The 25,389-nt window shown below is 37.6% G+C and overlaps 1 protein-coding gene across 1 annotated transcript in view; it reads left to right on the top strand.

Moving 5' to 3' along the window:
- Nucleotides 1-25,389, top strand: part of NAV3 (neuron navigator 3) — a 384,858-nt gene that overhangs the window by 311,730 nt on the left and 47,739 nt on the right. The window contains exons 14-19 of the mRNA XM_025895950.2: nt 6,718-6,856; nt 10,113-10,389; nt 12,515-13,220; nt 14,761-15,249; nt 21,612-21,653; nt 24,045-24,205. Coding sequence (XP_025751735.1) covers nt 6,718-6,856; nt 10,113-10,389; nt 12,515-13,220; nt 14,761-15,249; nt 21,612-21,653; nt 24,045-24,205 — 1,814 coding nt within the window. The remainder of the gene's footprint in view (nt 1-6,717; nt 6,857-10,112; nt 10,390-12,514; nt 13,221-14,760; nt 15,250-21,611; nt 21,654-24,044; nt 24,206-25,389) is intronic.

Raw genomic sequence — 25,389 nt, 5'->3', positions numbered from 1 at the left:
ACCTCACAGGTGGCTAAATTTAGGGATTTTGTATTTTTAGTGCACTGTAGGGTAATTTAAATAAGTATCCAGTGTAACTGAGGGTGTCCCAGTCCTAACCACTGCAGTAGATTAATAAACTTACGTCTTATTTGGAAACCATGGAAGGAGGTTATACTAATCAAAGAAATTGCTGGTGTTTCTCATACCTCTACTGTTTCTGTGAAAAATTGTTAGATGACATCCATAGGCTCTAAGAGACAGGGAGACCTCCATCATCTCTGGATTCATTGACATAAAACAAAAAGCTGTGTGCAGCCAGAGAAAGGGATAACACCTCACAGCTCACCATTGATCTGCTCTTAGTATAGATTTGTAGATCCTTAAACACACATTCAGAAGTCAAGTTTCTGTTTAGCCCTGAATGTTATTCTTTTTTCATGATCTCAGTTGTCTCATTTGTCCTCTAAAACCATTCCACCTAGCAGCAGAAACACATTTGGGCACTGCCTTGCATGTACCTGCCATGGCAATGAATGATTTAGAGGTGTTTAAAAGGATTTTCAAAATTTGAAGGCTCAAACTTGCTATAAAATGTCAATAAAGGTTGTTTCACTAAATGTGTTCAGATTCCTAAATCCCAAATCCATACACAAGTCCCTGGAGATGTGTGAGTTCCACTGTTCCACTGGCATTAGCAAGAAGGTGACTAAGGAATGTGACTAAGGATTTATAATTTCTAAGTAAGACACACAGGGATGTGTGTCTACTGCTGTGGTCTAAAGCCCTTCATGTGTAATACAAAGCTGTGACAAAGTGCTATTTTCATTCAGTTACAAACCTCTCTAGATAGAACAGTTATTCTGATTAAATGAATACTTTTAGAGGAAAGGTTTTGGTTTTGTTTTCTATTTTGAAAACTGTAGATTCTGCTTCTGCTTACAAAAATGGGTAATGAACAAAAAAAAAATGCCATCAAATGGTCAAAATGCCAGAGGCTAGATGCATTGAAAGAACCATAATTTTCCAGAATCCTTGATAGCACATTGTTTGACGTCTTGCTGCCTTCATATGTCTGATGACCTGCTTGTGAAAAGCTTTTTCGTTTGCATACTTAGACCACTTCGGCTGGAGGTGTGCTCAAAAATTAATGAAGTATGCCAATGTTGAAACAAATCCCAAGAATCAGCTCAGCTTATCAGTATGATGGACTTCAGTGAGCTGGCGAGTTTAAGAACTCACAGGAAAATGCTGCAAGTAGAAACAGAAAGGGGGGAAGGAGCAATGATTGTGGTTGGGTGCTCTGTCATGTCTTGTCTGCAATTAGACCACTTTATTATTCTGAGACAAGTACTTTGAAAGGAGAATATTTTAGGTATCCATGGAGCTAATACATATTGTCAATACCACTTCCTATTGTCACGTACCTTCAGAATTCATTGCTTTCCTAAAGCAGTGCATTTTTTATTTTCAGTCATCATGCAAAAATCTAGAAAAATGTGTTGCATATTTTCTGCAGGTCCTTATTATGTAGGCTACAGTCAAATTGCAACTTTGCCCCAGAGTTCTATTGCTTACCCACCTGCTATGTGAAATAATGCCTTATTTAGTATAAAATATTCCTTATTTGGTTCATAGACGTCAGCATGTGAACTCAGAAAAAAACCCAGATACTTGCAGGAAGCAAACAAAAAAGTTTCATGGGCACAGCTGAATGCAACTTATCTTTCTGTTTGAGGGAATACTTGTTGGAATGTGTTTATAATCTTTGTTCAGCTCCACATACTGATGTTAAGTACTGGATATTTTGACTTCAGACACCTTGCTATTTCCAGAACAACTATGTGGTAGGGAGGTCAATGAGAGGATTATTATGAGATCTTTTCAGTACAAGCATACACTAATGAAAGCGAGACAAAGAGTGACAGTGGAAACTAACCAATTGTGTAGATAGCAAGTTCTGCACTTCTCAACTTTATGGAGTATTTGACATGATCAAGGAGTCAAAACTTTGCTTGAAGCATTTGGAGCAATTTGTGGAGCTCTAGGATGTGTACAATATTCATAGCCACCTTCCTGATTATGGGCAATGTGGAAGTCTTCTCCAGCAGAAGTATTATTACTGGGCAAACTCAGAGAGCATGAGGTGTGTTTCTGGATGAAGGCTGTAGGACAGTGATCATCAGTCTAACCAGGGTATGGGAGAGAAGCCACTCTTTGATACCTATCACATGGTTTGGCACACTTGTTCTAGCTCCCAAGGTAGAGGGACATTCCTATTGCTGTACAGCTTCCCTGTTCAGATTCTGTGTGAACAGAACTTAATGAGGTTGCAGAAGCACTCAGAAGTAACAAAAGGGTGGCCTTTGTAACCTTAAGTTAGATTTCTTGTGCATATATATTTTTGGACAATCATCTTTGGACAGTCATGGCTGCTCAACAACACTATTTTTTACAATGTGTAGATTGAGAGTACTCAGTTTTAATGCAGTTAATTTGGCATTTTGTGTATTCCTTGTTATTTATCATAATAATAGCCACTCATTTTATTTATCATCTGCCATTTGAAATATTTTGCATTTAAGATGCTTTCTAGTGCATTGTCTGAATATCCACAGAATCTTTTTTTCAAACTCATTTATGCATGTATTTTGTCCATTTTAGAGATGTAAAGCTGAGGTACAGGAATATTAAGGCCAAAAAAGAGCTGCTGGGTTTTGATGTGCAATTTGAATTGATGGTAACATAAATTTTAAGATATCACTGCAGCTAACCATAGGTTCAAAGCACACATTTCCATGCATTATATCTTTACAAGTCAAATGCTAAGCTCTAAAGGAAACTAGAAGCTCTTTATTGGTGTCCAACTTATTAAAAAATGTTAAAGCAGTCACCTAATATCTTGCAGGTTGCAGGAAGTTTGGTACACTAAGGGCTTCAGTCATGCTTCATATAGTTCCTTTTGTTACAGAACTTTCAACTTCTTTGAAAAATGACAGAAGGCATCTTGCTTTAATGCAAAATTCAGATTCATCCCTAAAGCAGACCTCTTACAATTACTAAATTAATGAAGTGTTTCTAGAGAAAAAATACTATGTGGTTGTGTTATCAAAACCTGTGGTGTTATATTATATTCACACTGAGAGTAGTGGCTACTGGACTCTGTTCTCTGTTTGCTGATTTGAACCCAGACACAGCAGAATGAGCTGAGCTGCTGAGAAAAAATCTCAGACATATGCAAGCAGTGATTTAGAAGAGAATTATGAATTATCCAGATTTAAGACGATTTCTCTTAGAAATAGCAAACTGCATATTCTTAATGTGCAGATTATGGCTTGCTGAATATCAAGGTTCTTCTCTAGATCCTCTTGGTATTCGGAAGTTTCTGAATGAAAAGGTTGCCAGGACTTGTCAAAACAAGGCACTTTTCTCTTAGCCTCAGTCTCCCAGAAAGCTGAACAGCATTTACTGACATTTTCTTTTAAAGAAATCAGCCACAAGACTGACACCAAACAAAAAGAAAAGCAGATTTTGCTAAAGCTCTAAGTAGCTAAAATGTGTTTTTTAAAAGCAAAGTGGTGTCAGGCATTAATAGGCAACAGTACTAACCAAACCTACCCTAGACTATCTAGGATGTGTGAAAAAGAGAAAAGTAAATGGAAGATAAAATAAAAATGAAAGATGAATCTTAGCCAGTATATTAAAAGCCTATATTAAGTCCCTTAGGTACAGTTTGACAATGATTATTGTTTTGTTAAGAGTTAGGAGGAACAAGAACTAAAATTATAGTTTGCTGCAGACTCCCAAGAATGGGTGTTCAATCTCAAAGTGATGCACATTTAATTTTATTAGATATTTTTGTCATGTATTTGCCAGTTTAAAGAATAAATTAATATGAATCATCAAGATTTTTTTTCCAAATTGTAAATAAGACATTTTCATTGTCCAAAAAATAGCTATTTACTTGTCTGATGCTGTCTAGACTTGGGAAAGAGGTCTGTAAGTGTAGAAACAGTGAGAACTGAAAGATAAAAAATTTAGCTGCATAAGCAAGTTAAAACAACTCTGGACAATGCACTAAAATAAGTACAAACAACAATTTTCATTGCCAAAAGGGTGGCTGGTCTGTTCTGCTGGAGTTTTCAATTTTTACTATGTCTTTTCAAAAGGCTGCTACAAAGCATTAATTCAAGTTGGAATCAATTTCTCTAATAGTCCTTAGAAATATGCCAGAAGGAAAGAGGGTTTGGATATTCCTGTTTTTTACAGGCATACTGAATATTAGCAAAAATTTTGGTGTATGAAAGCCCCCAAATTTAGAAAACTTCTTGAGAATCTATCATAAGAGAAAAAAAATCCAGACAAATATAGTGATGACTCTGAAAGGTCAGAAGTGGAGGTGTCAAAATAATCTTCTGTATATCTTACAACATGGCCATGAGTATTCCCAGAACCCACTAATAATCCACTGATGAGTGAGGTGTGATGAATGTGAAACACCAGAGAAACCATGATAGAAAGGAAACATGATTATAGTAATTTTTGCCTGAAAACTTCAGCTGTAAAGAATATAGTTATATTTCATGAATCAGCTGAACTATTTAGACTTTAGAAAATGTGAATCTTCTTACAGAGAAGCAGGAGCACAAGATTAAGTACCAAAAATTAAAATAGAATAGAATAACAAACATATATGGAGAAAAAGGATGAAATGCTGATCTTGGTCCCTAGGATCTTAGGTAGACTCAGAAAACTGATGGTCAAATATTAGTTGACATGAATGTCATACATTAAAAGGTCATGTTGTTTCTGAAAGTACCTGATATATCTCATTTTGGATCTACCTTATGATTTTTTTTTTAAATGTATCTTTTGATGAGAGAATATTATCTTTTCTGAAACGTAATCATATTTAATATCATTATGTTTTTATCCATCTTTAATGTTCTCAGTCTTAGCACTATTCTAAAGGTATATTCTCATGTAGCACACAGCATTTGAATAGTGACTTTTTAACATCAATGAAATTATGTATCACATTAGACTGGAAAATACAGAAAGCATAAATGACTAGTGCTTCAGAGATGGTTCTTGGATGAATGTGGACAGCCTATAGTGTATGATATTACAATTTCATTACTAAATCACTTGTGTGTTTATTACCTGTAAATGTAGCAGAAGACATATTTATTTCTAGTCGTTGTACTCAATGGTGGAAAGTGCAGCACTATAATAAACTCTTGCCCTCTGAAATATGTTTATCTTGTCACTGAGCTGGCTTACTAATGTGATTTTCTACCTTTTGCTAAAGGAAGGTAATGCTTACTGCAGTTGCTGTGATACAGGACTAGTGCACTGAACCTTCTAGTGCATCAGCACACATTTTGTGCCATGCAGTTCACTGTCACTGCTGCTATCTCCCAAAACCCCAAATGTAAAATAAGGATTCAAGATATTTTCCTTGTTTGCTCTGAATGATTAGTAGTAATAGTACTGAGCTTTAATTTGACTGTGGGATTGGATTTTATTTTTTTTCTAAAAAGCAGTTCATGATGTAGGCTACAGCAAGGATATTGTGCATTCTATTGTGTTTTGCACTTTAACAGCATGTATAAACACCTAGCTTTGTCTTTCTAGAAGTTATATGTCTAGAAGAGGCTTTATCTACTCTCTCTAGGAGAGGAAAAGACATAAAAGGGGCACCTTCAGTGGACAGTTTATCTCACAAACCTGAGACATTTGAAGTCAGGATGAATTACCTCCTAGAGGAGCCTGCTTTTTATACTGGTTAGAGAGGATGTCTAAATAGGTTAAATAAGATACCTAATTTTTATATAGTTAAAACTATAGGAGATGAATCTCACTGCAAGTGATGAGATGATTTTTTTTCAAACTTTTGGCCTGAGAATAATCCAAAAAGAGATTAACAGGTGATGTAGCAAAACTGGGAGTATACTGCTGTATGTGGCAATGAGGTAAAAGTCAAAATGTAATGCCATAGAGAAGCAATTCTGTAGAGAAAGGTCTGAGTAACACAGATCAACCTCCCTTCCATACAAAAACGAGGGTTTTGTGAAAGTTGTTAATGACATTTCTGTAAGAGTAGCCTTTCTCTCATTTGCATCTTCTGCCTCAATCTCCCAAAGCAGAAGAGTTGACAGTCTGTGTTTCTTGAGAAATGTATAATGTGTTCTCTGTCAACTCCAGTGACTGTATTCTCGTGGGTTCCTATTTTGATGACATTGCACCCACTGGACAAAGACTGAAGACAAGAAAATAAAACTTTTGGAAATACTGGCTTCCTTCTGACAGTTAGTCTGCAGAAGAGATACTCCTTTTATTTTTTTTGTAGCCTGGAAATTCATTAGGTGTTTTCCAACCTATTAATAATATTTTGGCTAACAATACCAGATAGACTTAATAGATTTTCCTGCCAGTGTGCTGAATGTGATTGCAATGAAGCATGAAACAACCTGTTTTAATGACTTGCACTTAGACCTGATGTTAATTTTTTTAAAGACAGCTGCATCTTTCATTAATTGAACAAGCAGCCACTTGACTTTAAGAGAATCATTAATTTAAAAGTCTGAAAAATAACATTCATTGTACATTAAGAAGTATTACTGAAAACTTTCTGGTAAATCTCTTGAAGAATAAGTAATCACGTACATTGATTTTGAAATGCTTTCTGCCTATTGACACACAGTATGTAAAGTAGATGTGCTCCTTTCTCTGCAGCTGGGATGACAGCAGCTCAGTTAGCAGTGGCCTCAGTGACACTCTTGACAACCTCAGCACAGATGATTTGAATACGACCTCATCTGTCAGCTCCTATTCCAATATAACAGCCTCTTCAAGGAAGAACGCTCATGCCCAGGTAAGTAGCTTTTCATTGCCATTTGTTGCAACACCCCACAAGCATGCAGAATAACAAAGGAAAAATTAACTACTGATGCCTTTGAAAGAAATGAAATATTTGTATTTTATAAAGTCCTCTATTACACTTGCATGCCAGAAGCCCATGGATCCCACTGACCCAACCTTGAGCTGTGGGCTGACATCTGAAATTCCCTGCTCTCAGAGCACACACCACTGCTGAAGGTGCTGGCTGGTGAGACCCTGCTCTACCCGCCCTCGGGAGCCTCCATTGATCCAAGCCTCAGGAATTGCCCTGTTGTACCCTAACACAAAAACTCCACAGTATGACTGGGTCTGTGATGGGTGGATTTCTACTCACTTCAACCCATTTGGAGTATCTCTTTCAACAGATAACACAATTTAAAATAAGATATGTTTTTGTCTTTTATGAGCTGAAACATACCAGGGAAGAAATACATAGGTTGTACTATCCTCCCAGAGGAGCCCACAGAAAGTGGAGTTTCTCTTCTCCCCAGTTAGGTCCAGGAATGGAAGTCTCAATGCAAGCTGACAATGCACAGTATCAAAATAGAGTTCTGAGTAGCATACAGCCACAAACTATAGACACAATACATGTGTGTGTGTGTATGTGTGTGTGTGTCTGTGTGTATGTGTGTGTATATGTAAAGATCTTGTGCAAGGTATCTCAGTGCTTTTTTGCAGCTCCCCTCAAAATTGCAAGTAATGAAAAAGACAATACAGACTGCTAGCAGGACTCGGTTCCCCCCCAAAAAAGAAATAAAACCAGAAAAGTTTGTCCCAGCACAAAAGTATTCTTTGCCATGTCATCTGCAGTTTACAAGCAGGGAACTTCAAGACTGAACACTCAGCACAGGAGAAGAGTGGTTGCTTCTGGTGATTTGATGTCAAATATTCAGAACACAAGACTGACATTTCTGATTCCATTTAATCTCCTGCAGGCAGCCAGTGTCTGCAATTCAGAGATCTGTTTTGTAGACATACATTGTAGCAGACTTTGTGAGCAGGAGAAAAATACATATTTGTCATTCCCCCAAAACAATAAGGAAATATAGTTACTTTTGGAATGAAAATTACTTTAATCTCCAGCAGGACAGGTATCAGACCAATGTTGTAGTCTTGCAAAGATATTCACAGAAATGCCAGCATTCTTCAGGCCTTACAATTGCCTTTCCCACAGGATCAGGGTCTTCCATGGTTACTAACTGGAGATTAGACTCTTCCCTTTCACATCAACGCTGATGGCCAGCTAGTTCTGGCTTGCTTGTTCCAATGCATCATCATCAGGACTGGGGCATCTCAAGCTGACTATTTAACTCTTTGTAGGTTTTTGGAGTGATCTCATGTTCTAGCTGCTCTATAAGCCTCTGTTCTATTTGCAGGTTGTTCAGTGATAGACAGAGATGCCACACATGTTCAAATTTTACTTTCATTCCAGAGTTGCTTAATGTTATGAAGACTAGGAACAGACTTTTATCAGGTATGCCTTTACCAGGCAGATTAACCAGAACTCACTGTACTCCATGCTAGCTGGCAATCTCAGTCAGAAGCTGAGATGAACAGAATATGCATTTTGCCAGCTGTTTTCCAGGTGTAAGACATGCTCATGCAACCCAGAGATCCATTTCTCGGTCTTTTTAAGTGATTGGAACAGTGAGAGCTGGCTATTGCCTGAGGCAGAAATTGCATATTTTGTTGCTGTTTTCTTATTAAAAGAGGATTAGTCACCATAATGGTGAAGAGAGGCTTTTAGAAAGTATTGTATTGCCATCTTTTGGAAATCATGAAGTTTGCTTTAAAAATGTGTGATTGTGTTTACAGCTATTTGTCAAAAAAGTTCTGGGAGCATGTTGTTACATGTTACACATGTTGTAACAATAACTGTAATGAAAACTCTTTTCTGAAGATCCTGCAATATTTTTTGTAAATGTTTGCTTGGCCTTTTTTTCCCACTAATCCTTACCCAAAATCTGTGCTGGCTTCTGCAAAGCACATATGAAATTATGGAAATGCAGAGAGCTTTTGCATTTTGCACACCTCAAATGACAAATATGTAAACAGGAACTGATTAATTTGTCGGTCACCTAATCAGTATTAATCCTACTTATGACAACAGTGCCTGGGAAACAGCCATAGAGGGGTCTCTGTGGTGAAGGAGTTGTGACAGCACAGGATTATAAATAGTCCATCCCTGAATGTGATCCACTTTGCAGCCTCTCTTAGGCTGGTGATACCTGAGAGCAGCACCATGTTTTTGCTGTTAAAGAGAGGCAGAGTCAAGCAGGACTGGTGAGATGGTAATGTGCAAATAAGGCTTCAGGCTGAGGTCAGGAGTCTGCAGGAAAACACAGGAGGAAGAGTCACACCAAACAGCCTGTCAGCGCAAAGAATGCCAGTCTTGTCAAACACAGAGGGTAGGATCAGTCTCCATTGTTTCTATTTAAACCACTTTCACAGCTTCTACACTGTCTGTTTTGTTGGGCTGCCTCTTGCAGCACTCCCTTCCTTTCCCTGCCTCAGGGAAAGCAGGTGTCACAGGAGCGTTGGTACATCTTCCACATGGGTCTGAGTCTCAGAGTAAGCGTGAGCCCAGAAGGTTGCCTTCACACTGCTCATGGGTAGCACTCACATAAGCCTCTCTGCTGCTCTGCCAGCTGATATAGCTAGAGTGAGTCTCATGTTGGAAACAATTCATTTCTGTGGAGACAGACCAGTAGAATAGCCATCAGCTGTAGCTGAAGATGTTATCCTTGCTCACTGGTGGCAGAGCATACTCTGTGCTGTTGGAGAAATATTCCTAATTCAATCAGTGAAAGGTTTGGATAGGAAAAGGCAGGAAACTAGACTAGTAGTGTGTTTAGGAATTCCCTCATCCAAGCTTTTAGTAAAACCTCCCAGCATAGTGATTCACTTCTGAAATTCAGATAGAGTTGAGAAACAATAGGGTAACACCTCTGATGATTAGAGTAAATTATGTTTCACTTCATTAAGATTTATCTGAAGGATAGGGATGAAATCTTTTGAAAATAAAAAAAAAAAAAAAGAGAAATGTCTTCCCCAAGAGGGTATGTTTTTAAACTTTTGGAATGAGGATGCTAAGGTTTTCAAAGGAAAGTTTCTGTGGCCCTTGCTGCAAATAAATCAGTATGCTTATTCTTCTCCTCTCCTGTGATTTAAGAAATCAGTAAATAATGAAGATGCCTGAACTGACCATTTCTCATGCAAATCTTTTGTAGCTGAAGACAGATTCAGAGAAGCGCTCAGTTACAGACAGTGAAACTTGGGGCAGCACTGAAGAACTGAAGAAACCAGAGGAAGACTTTGACAGCAGCGTAGACAGCAGTGGCAAGTGGAAAGGCCTTCCCTCAGGGCTGTCTGAAGAGTCAGAGAAGGGGGGGCAGAAAGCATCTGTCTCTATATCACAGACTGGATCTTGGAGAAGAGGTATGACTGCACAAGTAGGAACAACTCAGTCCAGGCACAAAGCAGGAACAAGTGCACTCAAGACCCCAGGTAGGAAACTTCTGTAGTTCAGATTACAGTACTGAAAATCAAAGCTTTATGCTTAGAATTCATCTACAAGTAGTAAGGAATCTTTAGTGTGCTAAAAATAATTGATGGATATTATATATTTGTAATAGACACAAGGAATTGGAAACGTATTGATAGTTCCTCCCACAAATGACTGTAAGCCAATATTTTAATAATATACTAAATTGTTCATTTCTATAACTGTTAGTTTGCTGCACTGCATACTAATAATTTATTAATCACACATGAATGCATCCACAACAAAAACTGTGATTGCATTTTGTTGTTCTATCATTTGTGTGTGTCAGCTTCTATTAAGGAATACTTAAAAGTATTTTTGGATTCATCTATGCTTTATCCTTGTTCTCTAGAAAACCTTACCTTTGATAATTGAACACATGCATGGAAATGGCCAAATATTAGAAGCTGAGTCAAAAAGATTGAATATTCAAGTGACAATACTCAAAATTATATTTTTAGTTATTTCTGAACTAAAACTGAATTCCCACATTCCAGTTACTGTGGGTGTTCTAGAGACCACTGTTAAGAGATAAAAAAAGTTGTAAAAACATGTCTTTTTACATGCTTTCAGTGCCAGATGCTTTTTTACTTCATTTTGGAAGGCCTCTCAGAAGTAATAACCACTTCTGCAGTCTAGTTTTGAAGCAAAAACTCCAAAGCTGGTGGAAGAGGCCATCTCATGCTAATCCATCATTTTACTAGGGAAATGTGGATTTTTTGTAGGACATTTTCTGGAGCTTTGTTATATCCTGACAAAATAGTACATAATCACGCTTCAACCCCCAGTTGTAAAGGCAGCTAACAAAGATTTCCTCAGAATAAATTCAAATCCTTCATGAACCACTTTTGTTTCTTTGCAATTTAGAACTGCTAAACGTTGGTCAGACTCTGGTCTCTAAGATCCCTGAGGAGTACTGCCATGGTCAGTGATCATATGGATACAAAAATTACACCCTTCTAATCCAAGTAAAAATGGAGATACCAAAAGGTTTACTGCATGCTGGGCTGTTTCCCAGGCCTGTTTAGCTGATGATGAACAGGCAGCTACCGTGCAACACGGAATTGAGGCCTTAATTTTTAAAGCATATACTAATGATCTGTATGTTTGCCAGGTCTGATCTGTATCATGGCATGTGTAGCATAAAATGTGCACTGGATAGAAACAGGAGTGGATTTAGTTCTGACTTGCAGGTGTTGCTCTTTGTTACATTTTAGTTTCTTAAGAGAAATTAGGTCACCCACTTCCAAACTTTCCATAATCACTGGAAGAGTAAATTAAAAAATTTATGTGGAGTAGTTATTAAAAGTGAAATGGCATTTTTAATCTATTTGTAAAATAGGAAGAGGGTACTTTCTGTTAAAATAGAACATCTTATGTCAACTTTTCTGAATGTTACAATAACATTACATAGAAATATATGTTATATAGTTATGCACCTGTTCAAGACTGAAGACAACCTCTCAGAAAAGCAAAAATCTTGAGAAGATATTAAGGATATGACAAAGACTATATAACATGTGTAATTGATATTGTTATAAATCAAGAAGGTTCATACCATGATAATGTAATCTCTCCCTGATAATTTCTGTAACAAAAACCAGAACAAACTTATTCATAAGCTAAACAAATGTAATCAGTGAAAACCAAAGAAGTCAATAAGTACCAGTAATTTCTACATGCATAATTAATGTCATACTTTGGGAAATTTTAATTAGATGCAATGTTTTATTTTCAAGTATTATTTCTTTCATATAGAAATACTATTAACACAAAAAATAAGTCAAATAAAATTCCTTATAGTTCATTCAGGCTAATTTTCTACAACTACGTTCTCCAGCTATATATGAAACTGCAAGTCCTCAGGGGAATTTCAAGCTTTTAATACTTAATGCTTACCTGTAATGTGCCATACCTGCTACTGAAAGCTGATGGGAGACTAAAGGCCAAACTGGTCTGTTTTCTTAGGGCAATTTTTCTATTTCTGTATTTTTTCATTTTGAAATTTTAATCATATAATGTTGGAATTAGATATTGAGACATTACAGCTTAAACACGAGTGACCTTTTCAAATGTACTTTTATTTAGGAAAAACCGATGATGCAAAAGCTTCAGAAAAAGTGAAAATTCCCCTTAAAGGAGCCTCCATACAGCGCTCTCCATCAGATGCAGGAAAAAGCAGTGGTGATGAAGGAAAAAAGCCTCCCTCTGGCATTGGGAGATCAACTGCTACAGGGTCATTTGGATTCAAAAAGTCTGGGTTGGGATCTTCTGCCATAATCACTACAAGTGGAGCAACCATCACAAGCGGGTCAGCGACTCTAGGAAAAATGCCAAAATCTTCAGCCATTGGTGGGAAGTCCAACGCAGGGAGGAAAACGAGCTTAGATGGCTCCCAAAACCAGGATGATGGCATCCTGCATGTGAGCTCAAAGACAACTCTGCAGTATCGAAGTTTGCCTCGCCCATCAAAATCCAGTGGCAGTGGGATCCCTGGCAGGGGCGGACACCGCTCCAGCACCAGCAGCATCGACTCCAATGTGAGTAGCAAGTCTGCAGGTGCTGCTGCCACCAAACTGCGAGAGCCAAGCAAGATTGGGTCTGGGCGGTCCAGCCCTGTCACCATCAACCAGACAGACAAGGAAAAAGAGAAAGTGGCTGTGTCCGATTCTGAAAGTGTCTCACTGTCCAGTTCTCCTAAATCCAGCCCAACTTCGGCAAGCGCCTCTGGCACACCAGGGCTCAGACAGCCAGGATCCAAATACCCAGATATTGCTTCCCCTACATTTCGAAGGTTAGTACATTTCTATGATTTCCTGAAGTTGCAATATATAAAGCAGGTATTTTCAATGTGTTAAAGTACTATGCAAGAAGCCTTTTTAGGGAATATTTTGTCACAAACAGAGAATCAAGTTCAGAAAAATAAAAGGGTAATATTTTTCATACAACACAATTATTTCTTTAAGATTTAAAGACCTTCCCAGACCTGAAATGGCTGCTACTTGATCTTTAGGTACATTGCCCTAACAACAGTTCGAAGCCTAGAAGTTGGGCTCAACGATCCTTATGGGTCCCTTCCAGCTCAAGATATTCTATGATTTTATGTTCAGCCACATGAGAAGTTCCCTCTCAAAACTCTGGTAAACTCTCAAAGGGAAGAAGGACACTGTGTTCAGGCACATTCTATTACTGGAACAGGCAATGCAATATTCTGGATGGAGAACTGAAGAGCTCTTTAAATTATAAAGATCTAGATTCACTTTCACATTGTTGGCAGCTCCAGCTACAAACATTTCATTATCTTAGCAGCTTTGTTACATCTTTCGTCACAAACATTGGCAAGGCTAAATTTCAATTGGAAATGCCCTATTGTAGCATTTCTGGAAGTATAAATATGGATGGAGTGTAAATTGGGATGGAGCACTTGCACTGCTGGAGAAAAAGCCAATAGTGCCCTCTTGTGCCTAATTACCAAAACAGCATCTCCAGGCTGCTGGGGATCTGCAGCTGAGTATTGTGGGCTTGGTAATATGGAAAATGGATTCTTTTGTTATTAGACATACTTACTTTACATCATGATAGGTTTTGTCTTTATTTACTATTTATCTATGAGCTGTGCCTTAATATTTTAAGGTGCTTAAAATATTTCCAGAAATACATTAATACATCACACGACATTTTAGTTCAAGTTTAGAGGATTTGCAATTTATTTTTCCATCATCACTGTAGAATTTTCTTCTCTAGAATTACTGGAAGAAATTATGTGAAATCCACTTCTGTCTGTACTGCCCTTGGAGACAAACTGAGCCCATCTAGCCATAGTGCAGTTTATTTTGTCTGAGTGGTTACTACGTGACTGATGACCACATGACCATCTGTGCAACAGAACAACAAGAGGGAAATTTTACACAAATAATTCGATGTTTATTAAACTATGAAGGATTTTGCAAGTGTTTGTTGCAATCATCTTAGCAGATTTGAGAAGTGAGAGGTTTAAAAGCTAATGACTTGGGAACGCTTAATTACTGAATTTGGGTGAAAGTGTAATCTGTTTATGAACTAAGACAAAACTGTGATTATTTTACCTCTCTCTGGGAGGGTCTCTATGTGCAAAGAGCACATCTGAATAGGAGTCAATGAGAGCTGTATCTAAAGAAACAAACCCTGATTGTTGTGAAATGGTTAAGTAATTTTAATTTTGCGCTGCAATTGATCAACTAGGTAGGCATGATTTTAGTAGCAGTAATTAAAAATGTGTTTGGCTCTTAGGATGTTGCGCCATGAATGTTTAATGTGGCTGTCAGTTTCTCTAAAGCTATTTGTTTTATATTTAGGTTGTTTGGTGCCAAGGCAAGTGGTAAAGCTGCCTCTGCACCCAGTACTGAAGGTGTGAAACCCACATCGGCAATGCCCAGCCCTAGTACCACATTGGCACGGCAAGGCAGCCTGGAATCGCCATCCTCGGGCACAGGCAGCATGGGCAGTGCAGGTGGGCAAAGTGGTAGCAGCAGCCCCCTCTTCAGTAAACCTTCGGACTTAAATGCAGATGTTGTAAGCTTAAGTCACTCCTTGGCTTCCAGTCCTGCCTCAGTGCACTCTTTTACATCAGGTGGTCTTGTGTGGGCTGCAAACCTGAGCAGCTCTTCAGCGGGCAGTAAGGACACACCAAGTTACCAGTCCATGACTAGCCTTCACACCAGTTCCGAGTCTATTGACCTTCCTCTTAGCCATCATGGCTCTCTCTCTGGACTGACAACAAGCACTCAGGAGGTTCAGAGCCTGCTCATGAGGACTGGAAGCGTCAGATCTACTCTTTCGGAAAGGTGAGCTTGCCTATAGATATAGTGACCACAAAATCAGTGAGAGGCAAAAGGACAGGAGCCAAAAAAATAAACCCTCCACCTGTTTTGCTAAAGGGACACTGTTTAATTCGAAGCTTAGTTCTTTTTGTAAAAAAAAGAAGGAAGAAAAGAAAGCTGAAAGGCATTGGATGTGGAATCAACTGCCTTTTAAGGTCTTACAAGCACTTCTCCTATCTTGAGAAGTTTTTTTGTTTTCCTAGTTCTGGAGAACAACCAGAGAAAAGGGGAATATTGTCTAATTAAAGGCAAATCTAAACAGCCAACAGCCACAAAATGATTTCTGCATGCTGGATCTACCTTCTGTCCCAGCAATTGGCAGCTCCAAAGATGTATCACTGCCCTCTTGTGAGCAAACCTTCAGCTGTGAGATCCCACCACTTTTCTTCCAGATTAGCTCAAAGCACAGGCAGAGCTGATTGGTCCTGGCCTTCAGCTGACCAGTCCTGCCTTAAAACACTCAGTCCTGACAAGTTGCTTCTTACATGCTAATCATGTAATTATTACAGATCCTTACTGAAACGCACTTGCATTGGCAGGGAGATAGTTGACAAGATGGGATCCTCACTATATGCTCAGTCCTGGCCAAGTGTCTGGAACAAAGAAATACAAGAAAGTGTTTTCCTCTGTTTGCTGTATTAAAGATCTTTTTGATATGTAGATGTTTTACCATATAAGTTACATTATAAAGAGGTGCAACCAGCCTGTATAGTTGTACCAATATTTTTTTCTTTCTTTTTTTTTTCTTTTTCTTTTCCTTTTTTTTTTTTTTGGAACATCTATTTGACTTTTGCAAGAGAGAAAAAAATAATCTTTGCTAGGCACTAAATAATTTTCACTTCCTGTAAAAATTTTCAACATTCGACCGTGAAGCTCTTATCTCACATGGGGGTCTGAAAAGTCGATAGTAAATGTTTTATTAGCCTTTGATCCAAAAAAAGAATTATTTTAAACTTAGTTTTTATATTTTAAATTTAATTAGCTGTTTAACCGCACAATCATTTAAAGTAAAAAAAGAGCTTTTATATACAATGTCAAGACCTTTCCCCCCTTTATATAAACCCTGAGATTTTTCAACACCAATCCTTTCCATATATAGATTTCACTTCAGAGAACCAGCATTAAAAAAAACTGCAGTCAAAACCATAATGCTAAAAAACCCTTTGAAAAGTCTAGATGGAAACTTTCCACACATTTCATTCTCTTATATTACATTCATAAATATTACCATATCAGCTAATAAGCACGCCTCTCACTAATATAAATTCTATAGTGTTTATATAAATATAAGCACTATAAAACATATATATGTACCAATATAATGTATGCTGACAACAGTAGATAAAAATACACTGACACAGGAGTAATTTGGAATTTGCACTGTTCCTTTAATTTTTAAATAGAAATTTGAACTGTGTGCCATGATCCGAATGTGACAATATTTCTTAGAAGGCCAATTATTAATACTTAGCTTATAAAATCCATCAGTGCTACATATATGGATGCTGAGGTCAACAGAATGATGTGGACAGGTAGGAATTTATGCCAAAGTATATATTTGTACAGAGGATGTTAAACATCACATTTCAAATGTTAATGCCTTGGCATAAGCTCCTGAACAACCTCCACTACTAATACTTCATGTATTTGTTCGGTGACTTAATTTCAGTGTTCCAAATACTTTGCCCTTGGCAATATTTTTAAGTTTCAGGTTTGTGCATATGGGGATATTATGATTGAGTCCAGAGAGAGCCTTTTTTTATGCTGATCTGGCCTCAGAGGAATGTGTGTACCTTGAGTAAATGGTGTCATTTCTTGAATTATAGCCTCGATAGGGTTTTTGCAGTTTGTTTTTTCTGAAGGGTCTGATACAAATGCTAAATTATTTCTAAACTCTTTTATACATTAAAACTTAAAAGTAGTAAAGTATTTTTTCCACAACAGAAGCATTAATTTGCTATATTGGAGACAGATAAGTTCGGCAACAGATTATATCCCTTTTCCTTTGTAAACTCAGATTATATTTTAAATGCCTCTGGCAATGCTAATTATAGCATGGCATGGCATAAAATATTATCTGCAAAGAGGCCTTTTCTTTTTTTTCAGTCACCTTAGAGCTTGCAAAAGACTGAATCAGCAGTCTGTGTAGTCAGATATACTAATATAATGAAGAGACAAAATCAGAAAGACTGAAGCGTACGATGAGATGCAACTAGGAAGCAATGTTAAGCAAGCAGACAAAACCTGGGAAAAACTGAAAGCTAACGATAGATGATAGGAAAAAATGTGGCTTTGCTTCACTGAAGCAAATTTGAACTGCAATTTGATAGATAAATGTCACTAATGGCAAGCATAGTAAGAGGAAATGAAAAGGTTAAATATTACTCCAGTTTATTGGTCCTGATGAACTTTTCATTTATCTACTTCTGAAATAACTTTGCAGTCATTAGAAATGAAGAAGAGTTTTCAATGGGTCTGTGCTGATGGAGTGAGGAGGAGACCTGGCACGGAGAGTGAGGGGATTACAGGAAGGCCACCTTGCGTGGAAAGAAGATATTAAACAAAATGGGTTAAGGGGCAGATAACATGGGATAAGTCATTAACAGTCTTTTAAATAAGACTAATTTAATTCATTTGTAGCAAAACAGAATTTCTGAGTACAGGAAAGGAATTAGTAGATGCAATAAAAATCCTGAACTTAGTAGAGCTTTAAGTCCTATTCCAAATAACATTCTCATGAGCAGACAGGGAAAATAAAGATGCTTGACTGGTCGGTAAAGACTTATTGAGGATTAGTGATCAAAAGCTTGTTAGTCTGAAGGGATATAACACAGTAAGATATATTTGCACAGTTACAAAATGGAAAATGGTGAGGCTATTTTGCAGAAAGTGTCTAAGGAGTTATAGTGCCATTGCTGAGACAAAACATTTTGAAAATGAAAATATCACATATAAGTCTTGGAAAGTAGCTATCCCACTCTACTTTTTCATGTTAAGGCTTTAACTTGAAGACTTGGGGACATGAAGTTTTAAGAAAGATTTGATACAGCTGAAAAGAACCCGGAAAATGAGAACAAAATTTCTGAGTTTTCTGTGAAGGAGAGTAGCCCTTGACTGCCTGAAAAAAATCAGTCACCTGCCATGGAGACAGCAAATCTGCAAGGTCTCTATATATTTGTCTACATGGCCCACAGGCAGTCTTCAGGCTACCCACTGAGCCATGGTATGTCATTAACACAGAGCTCCCTGACAACTCCTGGAGTGAAGTGTTGAAGTTTACTGCAGCCAAATTTTGTATCATTCAATGAGATTCTTTTACATTGTAATAGCAAGAAAATAGGCTCAATAAATACTAAAAAAATATTTGCCTTTTCAGCAGATTTTGCATGTCTCAGGCCTTTTGCTGGTTTTGCACTAGCAGTATTTATTTAGACAAGTCTAATTCTGTTGTCATGGCAGTATAACTCCCTGTATGGGAGGACACTTGTATTTTACCTTGTAAAAATCTAGAAGGATTAAAATAAAACATGCAGGTACCTAGTCTCTAAAACAAAAACATCTTCAGGAGTTAATTGGTGAAATATCATTGATTTAATTGTAAAATTTTCCAGGTGGACACATCACCACTAGTTCTTTCAAACACTTAATTGCTGTTGGGCATTGCAAAGTTGTGATTTTCTTCTGCTTGGTCTGAGTGACACAGCAAGGGATGCTTAAAAATGCAGAAATATAGGAATTAACAGTGGTCTCAGCAGCAGTAATAGCTGCATTTTAAGATTAGCAGAGTGGAAGTGGTTTCTGATTGCGTAACTGGCTTTTTCTGGTTTGCTTTAAGAGAATGTTTCATTTTGAAGGCCATGAAAGTGCATTGAAATCCACTTATGTTCTTCAAAACTTTCAATTATTTTAAATTATCATGATAATTGATGGTTGTGCTTTTCAGGTGTGAAACAGTACATCATGTATCAGATTTTCTTATGTCCTCAACCATTTGTAGAAACTCATTTATAAGACCCATATCAGCTTGGCCCAGACTGTCACAGACCTCTCTAGTTGTTTGTTAGCTTGCAATAATTTGTTTTATTCCCTAAACAAATTAAACTCTGAAACAGTTATATATATAGCCCAAAGATGTAGTATTATAGCCTCTTCCCAAGGTAACCTCAACACCAAGGACAAGTAGGAAACTGAGAACTGACAGGCTTTCTATAATAAAAGTTGCAGTGAGTTTCAGCAGTGCAAAATAAAAGAGAACCAGATACAGCGGGCTTGATAACTTCAGCCTACATCTGCATGCACCTTCTTGCAAGAATGCCTTTTGCAATTGAAATGGCAAAGGAAAACATCAGGAATATTATGATATTCTCATCCTCACTTTATATTACTATTTGTTCACGTATGCATTTCTTCTTTTAGGAAAGGAATGACTTTTTTATCATATCATCCTTAGAAATCTAAGGTAAATTCAGTTCTATTTACCAGAAGTCCAGTTTCTGTAGAAGTATTGTCCCCAAATTTTGGTGGATGAATTATTTCAGATACTAAAAGTTTTTGGTCTGAAGTAATAGTTACATGAAACCATGGTTAATGTTTTCATACAATTATCTGAATTCTAGGAGCATCTTCATAAGCTTTAGTATTTTAGAAACACAGTATGAGTATTTGCTACACTCACTTTTATGCAGCTGCAATAACTCCATGCTTATGTTGAGGAATATTCACCCCTATTTCATTTCAGTATCTGAATTCAAAAGTTTTTTTGCAAAATCCTATGGTCTCTACTAGTCTACTTAACTGACTGACATAACTTTTGGCTTGTGGATTGCTTTAAAGGAGTACTGACTCCTTTATTTTTAGATAACGCGCTATCAATTCTTTTGAAATACATATATCTTCAAGTAATATTAGAAAATATATCGTTCATTAGGATTTTTAAATATTTGCAGAAGAAACTGGTGTTATTATGATCATGTTTATTTTTTTTGATTTAGAGGTGCATAAAGGTACATAAGAGAAATCAAGGCCCCATTTTTCTCTATAAGGGACTAAAAAATAAGTGAATCATGCACTCAAATTTATGCTGGCTTTTTGTCCACCATTCTTGGTCCTGTTAGTTATGTTGGGAGCAAAATGCTGAAAATACATCCTCTGTCCGACATGGGACTACTCTCACATGGACTATAATACCTGTGCTGAAATTCTGCTAAGTTTCTCCTTCCATTTCCTTTCTCCACATGCAGAAGAAGGCCCTTATTAAATTATTAAATTCGCCTATAAAACTTTCTGTTGGCAAGAGTGGTTTGCTTCCATTAGTTAGGGCCCTAATATTAATGGATTGTTAATGTCAACAGTGTTTTCACTGTTTTTGCCTACTTGGATCAAGGTTACATAGCAGTAGGACACCCATCACTTCCAGAACAATAGGAAACCACCTTTAATAAAGGTGTGAGAGTTTTCTTGGGTAGGAAGCATCCTAAGTTACTGCTGCTCTCAGAGCTGTGATTATGATATGTAGTACAGAAACTTTCTAAAGTCATTTCACCATTTAATCCATACAGTGACACTAAGTTATATTCTTAAGGGAAAAATACTTGATGGTAATTAGTTCAACCCACACCAGTCAGAGACTGAATTACCAAGACTTTATGATGAAATGCCCAAATTACAGTTGTTGGAAGGAAGGCTAGTGGGTGCCCTTCTGGTCATGGGGTTTAAATGAGGAAAACTCCAGCCATAGATTTTGGGTAATCAGCTGCTCTGACACCATGTGTGCATGAATATTGAACAATGTTGCTCTGGTGCCAGTTTTCATTGTCCCCACCGTCACCTTACTATGTCAGCCTCTCAACATAGCCAAGAGTCTGTATCTTTAGTATATATTTCTACATGCAGAGCTGTCATTTGGCTTCTGGCAAGGCCATGCTGTCCCTTAGCGGGTGCCACGACCTTCACTTCTTTTTGAAATCTATTGGCTTATCATAGACAACTGTGAAAAATAAAGATTCATACTGTGACCATATGATTCTCATACAGATTACAGAGTGAAGCTGTGGGAAGGTTAGAAATGGTAAAGAAGCACTTCTTTCTGACTTGGACAGTCTCCAAATTACTATTGACCCAGCCCAGAGCACATCTAGATGAAAAATGAATGTGCAGCAGTCCATGTCCTATTGTGCCCTCCAATGAATAAGGGATTTATCATGAAAGTTATATTAAAAAGCATTAAATGACCTTCTGTTATGCATACAAACCTAGAGCTTTAAAATTTGTTATTCTGAACAGTCCTGTTTACTGTATGTCCTTAGGGATTTTTTTTGTTTTAACAGCACGCAGCTTGACAGAAATACACTACCCAAAAAGGGATTAAGGTATATACTTTTTTGAGCATGACTGCTGCTTCTTTGTTTTTCTATAACCTTTTCTACACTGCCTCTACTTTTCTTTCTCCTTTTGTTGATCTTGTTTACAACAAAATTCTTGGAATTTAGATTCAAACCAAAAATGTAGATTTTAACAACGGACCTTTTCTTTCCAAGTCTGCCTAATGAATAAATTTTCTTTCAAGATATGACATGAAAAGTAAATTTTAAGTATTTTAAGTATTTCCTTATGCAATGAATCTTAAAAGGCCTTGAATCCTGGAGAGCTAAAAAAGACATAACAAGATACTTATGCAATTTAATGACTAATTATTGAAAACATTACTGAGAAAAACAAGGTTTTAGAGGTGGATCTGAACTTGAACTCTAAATGGAAACACTCGTGAAATTTGAATTTAAGATCTAGTAAAGGGTAGGGCTAAGAAATACTAATTTTATTATCCAAGGTTTGTAAGTATAAAATGAATCCCGCTCCAAATAGTCTTCTTGGTCCCTATCCAGCAGTACTCAGATTCCAACTTTGCTACTAATTCCCTACTAAATAGAGCTGTCTTCATCACAGAAAACAGAATTCATCCACCCTCTTCTCTGATCCATGGTTAAAAGAGGGGATCGTTAGGTAACTTGGCTGGTCTCATCAGGCATGGAAGACTATCTCCCCAGTCCAAGAAAAAGATTTAGCAAGCAAGGATATATGTGCATGTGCAAAGACACTCTGCAGCCTTCCAATCACTGAAATTATGCAGTAAATCTCTTGAGTCATGGATAAATAATATTTATGAAATGTTAAGATAGTGCTAAACTGTTATCACTATAAAGCACCTTCTGCCCTTCTGCACTAGCTATTCCAAACTGTTATCACTATAAAGCACCTTCTGCCCTTCTGCACTAGCTATTCCTTACTAAGAATTTAATCAAATTTCCTGTTATCCCAAAACAATCATTTTGGATTTGGAGAGAAATGGAAAAGATGGAAGACACGAAAGAGGTATAATGGCAACTCTTCAAGGGTACAATGGGATGATCAAGTTTTGTGGCTGTACAACTGTAATGGTGGCTGCAAGCTGAAAGTGAAATGGAGTGGGAAAACTGCTTATAGGCATGTAAGCAGATCAGTTAGCCAAGAAAAAATGTCAGTTTGATTTAATGTGCAGAGATCCCAGTCCAAAACTCAGATCCTTAATTCTCATTTTGCCATCTTTCCAATCTGATAACCGCTTGGTAAGTCTGTGCTCTACCACAATTACAGGCAAATATCATAGTGTCATTTTGAAAGGGGAAAGGAAGTAAATATTTAATAAGAACAAGATGGTTTAGTGCCATAAAATATTGTACAAAACCCCAAGCACAACACAAGAACTTACATGTTCATTTAATCTTCTTTCTAAGCAGAAACACTTGTACCTCATGAGCCTGAAGCCAGAATATCAAAAGCGCTTTCTCCTCTTCTGCTGTTTGGGGAACACTGAAGGCTCATGGCAGTGGTGAAAAGGTGCTCATTTATCAGCAGCAGATTGTGCTGAACAAAGCAGGCTATTGCAGACATTGTTGAAAACAACCTCTTGATTAAGATCCATACTGCCTGCACATTTTAATGTTTAACCACTGCCAGAATTGCTCTTCTTCCAGCCTAGCGAAGAGAGGCTGAGCCAGTGAGTTACCAGTTCTCCCTCTTAGCCCATGTGCCATATTGCACTTGTTTTATTGGTTTGCCATAGGAAGCAGCTGATGAATTATTTGATTGCCAGACTTCTTCCTTCCAGAGAACTTGTTTCTGCTAATTGTGGATTTTTCCTGTCCCTTTCCCTCCCCCCAGTTTGGGGCAGGACACAATGCCTGTAGCATTCAGAGCAGCAGACATCATGTGTATGACCATGAGTAGCTGTCATTTCCAATGCAAATTCCTTTTTCAGAGTTGTTGATCTCTTTCACTCCTGTCATCTAACCAATTGCCCACAGGATCTGTGGCAGATGTCATCTTGTAAGTGGCTACTCACGTTTCTTGGCTTCTAGTCTGTTCATTCCCCATCCTAACCATACAGCTTCCGACCTTTTGCATCAACCTGTACACTTCCTATAGCTTTGAAGTCCTTTTCTGTCAGCTCAGTTGTCTGTTTGCAATGTTTATCATCATATCTCTTCAAAGAAAAGGAATGCTGTTTTGGGGAGGGGGATTAGGAGGAAAGGGGCTTCAAGTCCTGTACTTTTTCTGATGTAGTCTGATGGTAAATTTTACCTTGTTGAAACCCCTGGTGATAATCACTTGGCTGCTTTCCAAGGGTTTTGTCCTATCTAACTGGTGAAGGGTATTTACGTGACTGTTTCTTTCCAAGACATCACTTTGTCATTGTCTTGAGCATGTCAGCTGTGGTTTTTCAGGTATACGCCATCATCCCGGCAGACAAGTCAGGAGGAAGGCAAGGAATGGCTACGCTCCCATTCAACTGGAGGCCTGCAAGACACTGGCAGTCAGTCCCCACTTGTTTCTCCTTCAGCTATATCTTCATCTGCAACTGGAAAATATCACTTTTCCAACCTGGGTAAATGCTGTTTCCCTTCACTGTTTCTCCCACTCTATAATAGAATCATGCAATTCAACCATTCATATTTCTTAGTCTGCCAAACTAGGTAGTTTATTTTACATCTCCATCACCATATTGTGGTACCTCACTAATGAAGGGAAACTCACGGTGTTGTTAATGGAGTGGGCCAGGGTACCTCCTATTTTGTACACAGAAAAAAATGAACAGATACTCTAAGAATTGTCCAAGGAGATAAAAATTTGAGGTAGAGCTGGAATTACCTTCTAGTTCAAAGCTACTCATTTTTTAAGTTTCACAGTCAGTAGGATTCTTTCTAGTGACTTTAGTGAATGTCAACCCAAACAGAAAACATTTTTCCTACACAGAGGTTTGCTTTGAGATATACTTTTCCAATGTGTTTCAGTAGCTGGATCTGGCTATAACTGCACTGGGCCCAATCCAAATCCTAACCTTGGATGCAATATAGTATTTTGGCATGTGATTCACATTGCAGATTTATTTGATTACAGGTCAAGATTTAGGCTTGGTTCACCTGTATCTCGTTTTGAGTTAATCCAACACAAGTTTAGTTTTCTTAATTTTATTTTTTTTCTTTAATTCTTAATAGAAAACCACTTATTTGGACTGCACTTGACACATACCTAGATTCACAATGAGCTTTTCATGATTTAGGCCCTTACTGAGGAACCTTTGAAGCATTAACACTTCCATCACTCTGTCTCAGCTTATGGCATCTTTGGGTTACAATCACTCAAAAGAAATTTGATCAGACATACAAATGTTGGTCTTTATTACATATGGGAAAAGGAGTTGAAGAAAGCTACTTTTAAAAAGTAAATCGGGTCCTGGCTAAGCAAGGGACTCCTTTGAATTTTCCTCCTGTAGTTTTAGGCCACAGCTCTTTGTAATCAGTTTTCCTTTTTGTTCATAGTTCTCATACTCACAACAGAGAGCAATGAAATCGTGGGATTTAAAATTTATTTTGTCATTGTCCTTTTCTTCTTTCCATTATCATAGCCCTATGGAGTAATTTGTTCTCACAACACAGCTGTTCTAGTAGTTTATAACTTAAGGCACATTTTGCATGATCTAAAATAAAAGTCCAAACACTGAGGCTGAATTTGGTTAGACAAATTTCCTTCTAGGCATTGAATTTGTGTGGTAGAGGTGAACCATAACCA

This window comes from Manacus vitellinus, unplaced genomic scaffold, assembly GCF_001715985.3.
Source record: "Manacus vitellinus isolate BGI_N305 unplaced genomic scaffold, ASM171598v3 scaffold_5_pilon, whole genome shotgun sequence".
NCBI classification, from domain to species: Eukaryota; Metazoa; Chordata; class Aves; order Passeriformes; family Pipridae; genus Manacus; species Manacus vitellinus.
This window is presented reverse-complemented; position numbering and strand designations above follow the sequence as displayed.